The sequence below is a fragment of the Parasteatoda tepidariorum genome, chromosome 4, assembly GCF_043381705.1.
Source record: "Parasteatoda tepidariorum isolate YZ-2023 chromosome 4, CAS_Ptep_4.0, whole genome shotgun sequence".
NCBI classification, from domain to species: Eukaryota; Metazoa; Arthropoda; class Arachnida; order Araneae; family Theridiidae; genus Parasteatoda; species Parasteatoda tepidariorum.
Genome location: NC_092207.1, coordinates 49,197,484 through 49,208,147, shown reverse-complemented (window position 1 = coordinate 49,208,147; position 10,664 = coordinate 49,197,484). Strand labels below are relative to the sequence as shown.

General features: G+C 26.3%; 1 protein-coding gene across 2 annotated transcripts in view; it reads left to right on the top strand.

Moving 5' to 3' along the window:
• The window catches only part of LOC107454494 (Rac family small GTPase Mtl), a 13,815-nt gene extending 3,433 nt beyond the window's left edge, over window positions 1–10,382 (top strand). The window contains exons 3-6 of one of the 2 annotated variants that reach the window (XM_016071705.3): window positions 1,457–1,571; window positions 2,838–2,955; window positions 6,561–6,721; window positions 8,163–10,382. In XM_016071705.3, the coding sequence (XP_015927191.1) occupies window positions 1,457–1,571; window positions 2,838–2,955; window positions 6,561–6,721; window positions 8,163–8,240 (472 nt within the window). In that variant the 3' untranslated portion in view covers window positions 8,241–10,382. The remainder of the gene's footprint in view (window positions 1–1,456; window positions 1,572–2,837; window positions 2,956–6,560; window positions 6,722–8,162) is intronic. The other variant, XM_016071706.4, reaches the window with a different exon arrangement.
• Window positions 10,383–10,664: the final 282 nt, after the last annotated feature.

The window sequence follows — 10,664 nt, the reverse complement described above, 5'->3', positions numbered from 1 at the left end:
ATATATATATAAAAATCAAGAGCAATGTTATAAAAAAGAAACCTAACTGATATTTTTATTTATTTTTTTGCATATTTATCTATTTCATTTGATTAAAACGTTTTATTTTTATAGATTATTTATTACAGGCTGCAATGTCTATGAATATTATATTTTAGTTAGTTTGCTCATATTTTTGTGTTAGTATGATAACCCTTTGGTTACTAGTGTCGTAGATTACTAAGGATTATTTTGTATTTGTGGTTCCAGTAATGTTTAGTTTATTTAGTAAAGAGTGTGATTTTTACAAATAGTTGATAAAGCATCATTTTCATTGATTGCATAAAAATTTTTTTTACTATCATCCAAAAAAAATGTGGAACATTAATAACCTAAGTGTTTTTTCATATGTGTTTGATTTTATGATTCATTCTCATTTTCAGAGAAATTTTTTGCAAGGTAGTCATAACTGTCATACTTTGTTTCTTAGATCTGAGATATTACTATGTCCACACTAGATGTTATTTTATTCAGGTTTTGTACTAAGTGATTTTGACTAGGTACTTCTAGAGGCATTTTTCTTTTATAATTATTGTCACGACTAATATTTTTTACACCGTTGAAATAAGTTTAAAAAAGTCCACTAGTTATAAAAAAGAGGTATACTGAGACATTTACATTATAGTTTATATTTTTTGAGTTATTTGCACTTAGCCTTTGACACATGGGACAACAGTGTCTCTTTTATATATTTCTTTTTTGATGCTCTAATTACAAGCAAAAATATATTTTGGTATTTATTAAGTGTAAAAAACTGTTTAATAGATACTAAAAAAAAATCGGTTAGATTATTGGAATTATATTTGTACTAAAGTATAAAATCCAAAAAAAGTAGTTTAAAAAAAATTCTCTCATTCATGTTCAAAGATTTAATAATTGATTTTGTAAATTAAAAAAATTTCATTGATGAATAATTGTATCTAAATAACTGTATATAAGTGCAAGTTTGAAAAATTATTGTTTTGAAATGAGTTGTGTTTGGATGATTTTACCTTTAACCCAGAAAAAGACACCTGTGTTGTATGCTGTATTTCATAATCATAAATTATTAAATTGCTAAATATATTATTTTTCATTTATTTTGATTTAAATTAATACAAAACAGTGAAAAAGGTATAAAAAAATATGTTTAAGGTTTAACAACTTATTCATGGTTGCAGTAGATAATATACTATTGTGTGTTATATTGGTTTAAGTTTAAATACATTTAGGTTCTGGATATCTTGATTTTATTACACACTATTTTACCTTTTAAAGCAATCATTTTGGATTAAAAAATAAATGCTTCAAAATCTCAATTTCAAGTATTAATTGAAAAAAAATAATTTAAAACTCATTTCATTTGATATCTTAGTAACTTCACTATCAAAATCAGACACTCAGCATTAATATGTTTTATATAATTTGCTATTTGCAGGTTTGATAATTACTCAGCAGCAATGATGTGTGATGGAATACTTGTTAGTTTAGGCTTATGGGACACAGCTGGGCAGGAAGATTACGATAGATTAAGGCCTCTATCCTACCCACAGGTAAATTCATATGTTTCTTGTATCTATTACAGTTTATTAAATTTATCTCTTATAGAAGCTAATATCTAAAATAAAATCAATTAAAAATGTTAGTGTATGTAATATTATTTAGATATTTTCAGTTATTACAAAGTGACATAGTAGTAACATTATATAAAAATTTAAAAAAAAAAAAAAATGACTCATCCCCTTCTATAAGGTGACCACCTGTCTCAGTTAACCACTAAAGCAATGCATCATAAGTGGTCAACTTACACGGGCTTTCTTCCAGTAGGTATAACACAGATGTCTTCTTACATGTACAAATATTATATGTACTCTTACCTGTACAAACTTTCTATTACATATACAGATGAAAAGATAGCTGTCTTTTTTATTGATTCTCAGACAGGAATCTTTTTTCTTTGCCTCCTACAAAAATGATGACTCTGTATGATTTTCTATTACATCTACATATTTTCTATTACATATTTAATTAAAGCTTTTAAAAAGTTAAGATTATAAACATGTTTGATTATTAGTTCTTATCTTGAGGTTTGCATAAAATTGATAATGATTTTATCAAATTAAGATTTTTAATTAAATGTCATGAAAAACTTAGGTATGAAATAAAGTATAATTAGTTTGTAAATTCTCAATAAACATAAATATAGGTTTATTATTTTATTTTATAACAGTCGTTGAACATCCGACCCAATTTTGGGTTTACGACTATTAATGTTCTACTCCGTAGCTTTGTAATTTTGAACCAATCTAGAAGAAAAGGAAACTCCTGGATCAGTACCCCCAGAGGTATGATTTGTTATGTGAACATGGAGGACTTTGTGACTTGACAGATTAAACGTGCATCAGTCACCATTCACTACACGGGGTGTCTTCGGCCGATGTGGATCGAACCCACGCCCTCTTGGACATGGACCTAGTGCCCTACCAACTTGCTTTTATGTTATATTTTCTTAAAATATTTGGCACAGCAACGATTTTCTAGGGGCCATGGCGACTTGATGCTCAGGGTTTGCATATCCTTGTGTGTATACATATTGCTTTTAAAAATATGCAAATTTAAACAGTGTAAGTTTAAACCGTGAAACTTCTAAATTTTACTTGTTACTGTGAAAATCTCTGGGAATTTGGGTTTGTCTAGTTTGTGGTATCCAACATAAAATCCCCTAGTGCAAATAAGAAAGTTATTTTTGATAAGCTAAAATGATTTGTCTTATACAATTTGTTTATTATTCTAACTTCGTTTTTATTTTTGCTTTCAAGACTGACGTGTTCCTCATATGCTTCAGTGTAGTTAGTCCGTCTTCCTTTGAAAATGTTACTTCTAAATGGTATCCTGAAATTAAACATCACTGCCCAGATGCTCCAATAATTTTAGTTGGTAAGTATTGCAGTTAGTTTTTTTCTTCTTTCTGTTCCTCCTTTTTAGCTAAATTAATGTCTCTATGTATAGTCAACTGATTACGCAAAATATGGGACTCGTGACATAATGAGAGGGACATTTTTTTTATGCAGTTAGTTATATATTTTACTGCAGTAGATCTTTCACAATTAAATCATTGACCATATCTTCACATCATTTATTTTGTAAGCAAATTCCTATTTTCAATAAATTTTTTTTATATCAGAATTTTCATTGCAAAATTTTCAATTCTAGTTTCATCACTTGTGGAATGTAGGCGACTGTTTTCCTTCAGTACGTGACTCTTTTCAAGTTGGCATGATATTAAATGGTACTAAAAAAAGTAATGCAAACAAAATCTACTTAATGGAAAAACAAATCTTAATTTTAACTGATAATAAGTATTTTAAAAGTACAAATAGTAAGTACTGGAAAATAAAGCATTTAAGTTTGCATTTTTAGGTAAAGAGTGCACTTTAAGATAAATTGCTCCCAGTCATGGAATCTATTTAGTAATAATTTATTATAATTTTTACAAGGTGTGTAGCTTTGTTAAAAAGTATTTAAAGGTGCTTATTTTGGCGTTTTGTTTTTTGAAAGCTCTTAAAGATGCTTTTTTTCATTGGGTGTTTTTAAAAAGTACTTAATTTCCCCTTTTCCAAAATGAAATTTTCACATGGTTCTATTTAATGTTTTCACAATTCATTCAACTACAATCCATTTTGCCATACCTCTTGGTCAGTAGCGTATGAAAGTGCCTATAATTTTAAATGTTTGATGAAATACTTGCGTTTCCACATGTGCACTTGCTGAGCTGGATTCTTGTTTTCTCATGAGCAACTCTGCTGCATTCTGCAAGAGAGAATTTCAGGCGTCCTTTTCTGCCCTCTGAAACTGAACTGAAGATCTCTTGAACTTTCGCTAATCAAAGGGACCAACTAAACATTGCCAATTTTTGCCCCTTAAAAGCAAATGAAAATTTAATTTCTCTTGTTAATTTCATCATTGGTGAAGAACCCTTGTCTTCATCACTGGTAAGCTAATGACCTTCTTGCGCTCTTCTCTTTATCGATCAATACCATAATCCTTGAACTTAACTTGGGGTTCATTCACTAATTACATATTTTCATGTGGGTCCCCAGAGTAGTAAATAATCGCTAACTTTCATCTCAAAATCTTCGTCTCTCTTTTATTCATTTAATTTAATAAAGATAAGAATGAATTTAGATTTTAATTTGTTAGATTCTTTACTTGAGGACCGTCCACGGATGCATTACATTTTTATAAACTCTCATTGTACTTTATTACTTTCTTTACTTATTACTTTTTATCATTGCATTATTACATTTAAAATTTTCATTACTTTTAAGTTGTTTTACAAAGGAATTACATAATATTTATAGGCAAGATATTTTAAAAGTATGAGGTGAGGGACTTTCACTGTTTTAAATGAGTAAAAACTCTTGTGGTATTCAGAGTTGTCATTAAAAAAAAACTTTAATTCAACTCTTAATGATCACATTTAAAAAATACTGAAATAAAAAAGTCAATTATCTCAGATTTTTTAATTATTATGAGTGTATGATGATGTTATAGTTATTTATATAAAGTTTTCTTAAATTTTAATTTATTTTTTTATTTTAAATATAAATGATTTTTTTCTTAAATTATTTAAATTAAAGTTTTCTTATTTTGCTTAATTCTTTACACATCTTTATAAATTCAGTATGATCAATAATAGTAATCTTGTTATATAATGTTTTGTTGAATATGCTTTTCTAAGTAATTTTATTCAAATCCAAAAAATACACTTGATAACTTTTTTAAATAATTGTTAAATTAATTATAATTTTGAATAAAGATTTTTGACATAATTGTGTAAAGTAAATTATTAATTTAAGAACTAGAATGATTCACTCAATATTGAATATATTTAAAATTGTACATAAATTGTTTTTATGGTGGCTAATATAATCAAGAAGAGAATTCTTTGTCAGAAACTAATTTTTTTATTATGATCATGCAACTTTGAATTTTTTTTTTGCATTTTGTTAACATACACATGATGAATTTTCAACAATACGAGGGAAAAATTTTATTAGTGCGCATATCCGTTTATTAGTGCGTATGTCCTAATTAAAGTACTTAAAAGGTGCTTATTTTTTGTTGAAGAATTTGGCTATGTACCCTGTTTAACCATATATTTATACCCTATAAAGTTTTGTCAAAATTTTTTATTTCATCCGAAATATGTATATTTTTTGATATATTATTAAACTTAGAATTGTGATTGAAAATCATATATGTCCTCCCTCCTTTTCATGCTTTTTGTAACTGTTTACTGAATTTTCCTATACTTTGACGTCTAAATAGATTTTGAATTTGAAGCAACAATTTTAAATGTGTTAAAGCAAATTATAATAAGTTAAAATTTAATTTAGCTTAATATTTTTTTTTCCAATAATATTCTAATTGTTCTAGAATTTTTATGTAATTTATTTAGCATTTTTTTTTTCTATTAACCAAACAAAATTGCTAGTAAGTTTGTATATGACTAGTTATTACAATGCATATTGTTTTTCTTATTTGTTTTCGAATATATGATCTCAAATTGTGCATCAAAAAATATCATGGTAGAAACTTGCAATCTATGTTTTTAGACACAATATAGCAAAATAAATTTCTTTATTTATCTATTTACTGTCCTAAAATTGTATGCACCGAGTAGTACTGAAGGTGTTTATAAGTTTAACTCAAGAGAAAAGCTAAGTTATCTTAATTAAATTAATTTTCTTTCTTTATTTATTTTGCTGTCTTAAAACTATATATCTTGCTATTAAATGTTTGACATTTAAGTAAGATTTAAACAAACAAGTAAACAAAGTAATTAGTTTTATATGATTTTAATTGTCATGCTTAGTTATTGTTTCCTAATGAATGACAAGCAGATTTAAAACATGTTAAGTACAAAATATTCTTGAAGTTTCCAAATCGCCTAAACAAAAGGAAGAACTAATATATATTTTTATGCAAAATATAACTAAATGAATTTTATTTGTTTTATTATCTTAGAATTATATGATCTGTAAATGAAATTCTGACATTAATATAAGATTTAAGCAAATAAGTAGATTAAAAAATTGGTTTATATAATTGTGTTTGTATTGTTTTACTCTTGTTTCCTAATGAATAACAAGTAAATTTAAAACAGGTTAAGTACAAAATGTCTTGGCTCATATTTATTTGGTCAGAGTTGTGAATCATTTCATTGCATATTCCTAGGATGTTCAAATTGAATATGATTATAGTTTATCCAGATTCTTGATGTTCCCAAACTGCCTAGAAAGAAATCTTTCAGAATATTCTGTCTTATCATTATTGACTCCATTGTATTAATTTCACTTGTGACTCTCTTTGCCTCTTAAGCAATCTTAAGAAAGATATGCATGTGTCACATTTTAGTTTTTGTTATTTTAATTTATTTGATGTCCAGTGTCTTCAATATAAATAATAAGTAATCTGTACAATTATAGGTTTGATATATACATATTGTTTTTTTGAGGTGTCTAATTGTTTTTTCTTAGGGACAAAAATTGATTTGCGAGAAGATAAAGAGACATTGCAACAATTAGGAGAGCAAAGCTTATCTCCCATTAAAAGGGAGCAGGGTCAAAAGTTGGCATCAAAAATTAGAGCAGTGAAATATCTTGAATGTTCAGCTCTTACACAAAGAGGCCTTAAACAGGTATTAAATCTAAAGTTTAAATCTTTCATTTGTGTGCAATAACAAATTTTTTATTTTTTGTTTCAAAAGTTTAAAATGCCGACCGGCCTGTGTAGGGGGCAGGGAACTGTCCTTGCATCTGAAAGTTCTGGGTTTGAATCCCGGGCAAGGCATGGATGTTTCTTTCTCTCTCTGTGTGTTCTATGTCCTTTCTCCTTTGTGTGTGAATGTGACCCGTCCTATAAACGGGTTGTGGTTGCGTGAAAGGCATGACAAAAGTCAAATTCCTGGCCTTAGATGGTGCCACTGAAAAACAGGAACAACGACATAGGACAAAAAAATTAAGAAAAAAAAGCTTAAAATAATAAAATAATAATTTTTTAAAAAATTTCTATAGAAGCTCTTTTTGTTATTCATAAAAGAAAATTTAGTACTATGTTAATTTGCACATGCTTTATTTCAAAACTTCTACATGAGTAACAATTTTAATCCTTTAACACAGTGTTTCCCAAACTTATGACTTTTGTGTACCCTTTCTTAAATTTTTCGTAATGCTGTGTGCCACTAATAAAAACATGAATGTATTTTTTACTATAAAAATTGCACAAAAGTTAAAAATCACAACTGGCTGTAGACACCACTAATTATTAACTGTTAACTCTGCAAAAAATAGCCAATAGAAAAATACATAATCGTAAATTTTCATGACTAGCTTTGTCTTTAAATAAAAGTTTTTGATATTTCCGTTTGTTGCAAGATATTTCTCATAAGAATGCGTACCCCCGCTAAACTGTTCCCGTACCCTTGAGGGTATGCGTACCACACTTTGGGAAACACTGCTTTAACATAACAATTAAAGATTGAAAAAGCCAAAGTTATCTTTGGCTTTTAAGTTAAGGGGTTAATAAACTTTATTATTTTTTATATTGTTAAATTATTTCTAAAAATTAGTATAAAAATATAAAATCTTAAAAAGTATTTTTGTTTTTAAAATATTCATATTTAAGAAGTATTAAAAATGTTAAATTTTTTATTTACTTAATTAGTTTCTTTCATTTGGTTGTAATAATTTCTTGCCTGTTATAATATCTTTAAAAAAGCTCTATTTTCATTCAAAATAACAATTTTAATTCCTCTTTATGATTTTATCGTCTCAGCAAATGAATTAGTTCTAATCTAACAGTAACATTTCATGTTTGTTGGTTGGCATTGTATATTTAAACAATTCCATCATGATTTTTGCAAAGAGCACTGTTGTTTATATTTACTAAAGGTGCAAGAAAGTTAACTTTCCTAAAATGTGCAACAAAACATCATCACTCCTATGTTACATTGTAATTTTTCAAAACATTTTTCTATAGATTGATAAAATCGAATATTTATTTAATTTTTTTTTTGATTTGTAAGGTTTTAACAGTTTTTTAAATTTATTAAATTTAATAAAAACATAACTTTCTCTCAGGTGTTTGATGAAGCAGTTAGAGCAGTATTGCGTCCAGAACCTCAGAAAAGACAACAAAGAAAGTGCAAACTTGTGTAGTTTTACAGTTTTAAACATTAGAGTGTAAAAATATATATAAAGTACAACATATAAAATGCAAGATGGAGTCATGACATACTGAATCATTTTGATTGCATTGTATACTTTGTATTTCTGAAATGTTTTGTAAATCTTTTGAGGTGGGCTGAATTTAGTGATTTTAAAAAAAAAAAATCTTTGTAAAGAAGTTATATCATTATTCTTAAAAGTATTTCAAAAATAACTAAGTGTTATTTTATAAGCAAATGACAATTTTTTTGTATCTTTTGATTCATTTTTAAAGTAAATTGAAACAGTAAGGAATAATTGTTACATTTAGATTACAGGGAAAAAATCTATGTTCAGAATTTTAGGATAAAATAAAAGTGGCCAAATATTTCTTTTTATGTTTATATACATTTCTCACTTTTTTCAGCCCACTTGTTAAGTGATGTACCAATTACATAAATTTTTAGAATTTACATGTCAATAAACATGTTTATTGTCACCAGAAGAGCTTTTGAAATGCTCTTTTTTTTGTCTGTTATTTAAGGAATAATTTTTCTTTTGCTTTAAACATAAAACACATTATATGTAGGCTAAGTAAAAAGAAACATAACGTTTTTATAAATTGTTATGATTATTAAATATTGTAAAATAGTTATTGTAGATATTATTGTATTATTTTAAGTACAATCTAATATTAATTTAATGACCGAAAACATTTAAGTTAATTATAAAATCTAGAATTATATGTAATTGTTCCTATAAATATTATTCTCAGTTCTTTATATGATTATTTTTATGCAGTATTTTAGTTATGATTTTTTTATGCAGTCAGAATCACATCTACTTTTAAATATATTTAATGGAACACTTGACAAGTATGCTAAGAACTCTTGAACTGAGGTTAGTATAATTTTTATATATAATTGAATCGTGTAATTTTAAGGAAGGTAAACAAGTTTTTCCATCTTTTATTTTATGGTGCAATCTGTCCTACTTGAATTGTGCCATTAAACCATACATTCAATTAATTGCATATACTTTTTGGTACATCACTTTCATTTCGTTGTTTTAAGCCAAACCAAAGCTGAAAAAAAAATTGCTTAGTCAGTAAAGCGTGTTGCATGTTTCTTGCAGCTATATGTATGTCTTAGTTTTGTCCAAATTACACCTCAACTTTTTTTGAAAGATTTTTTGTTTCTTTTTTAAGCTACTTTGTGAATATTTGAAGTGCTGTCTCTTTTCTTTTTTGCGTTAAATTTTTGTAAAAGTATTTTTTAAGTTAATGAGATTTTAAAACATTTTGAAATTATAATTGAAATTTTGAGTCTTAATTTTGTAATTTAATATTATTTTTTGAAATCACTTTTAGCCTGTAAACAAGTTTGTCTGTAAAGGAATGAGATTTTCTGATGCATATTTTTTTTGTTGTTGCTAAAGTGAGTAATATGTTCACTAAAGCTAAATTTTTTCAGTTTCAAAATAATTTTTACATTCAATTAATATATTTTTGTTATATATAAGTATGACTTTAACATTTCTTTTTGGATTTATCCATTGCCAAATTTAGTGCTTTTCTTAAATATTTTTAATGTAAAATTAAAGTGGATTTAAATCATTTTAAGAAAGTGAATTTATATTTCATATTTATTGTAAGGTATGTTTATCGGCTTCCTTTTGTATACCATTTCTGTCTTTAATGTGCTATGTATGTCATTGATAATTGGGCATTTACATTTTTTATTGTCAATTTGTTTTTTGTGCAATTTTTGTTTTCCTAGATCAGATGTTGCTTTCTGCCAGTTTTAATGATTTTTGTATTTGGAATTGCCTTTGATTTTAAAATATTTGCCTTTTAGAATTAGATGTTATGTAATAGCAGGAGATATAATGAGAAATTTTTTTATTTATTTGCTATTTAAAGTAAAGTTATTGAATTCTGAATTGTACATAACTGTTTCCTATTTATAGATTTGACTACTCAATTATGTAAATGTATCAATTATGCACTGTTAACATTTGTTAATATCACAAGTTTACTGGTGCTGTTTGTTGTTATACAAAAAAAAACTGTCAGTAATTTAGGAACTATCTGTTGGTAATATTTTTATTTTTAACACCCCAAATTTCTATTACCACTGGCTGCTCAAACCTCAATTAATATAATATAGATAAACAACAAACAATCATAAAATTACTTGTCTATATTTAGTAAAAAATTGTATTCAGTTTGTGATGAAAGCCGAATTAAATGTAATTTTTTAAAAATTAAATACTGAAAACCTATGTGCCCTTTAACATGAAGGGGCAGACACAGAATTGAGTTCATATGAAAATAGCTTTTCTTTATTTATGAGTTGATCAAGCTAATTTTATAATACGAATAATGAACTAAGTGTTGTTTTTATGAGATTGTTATATTTTTTGTCTATAAGTTAG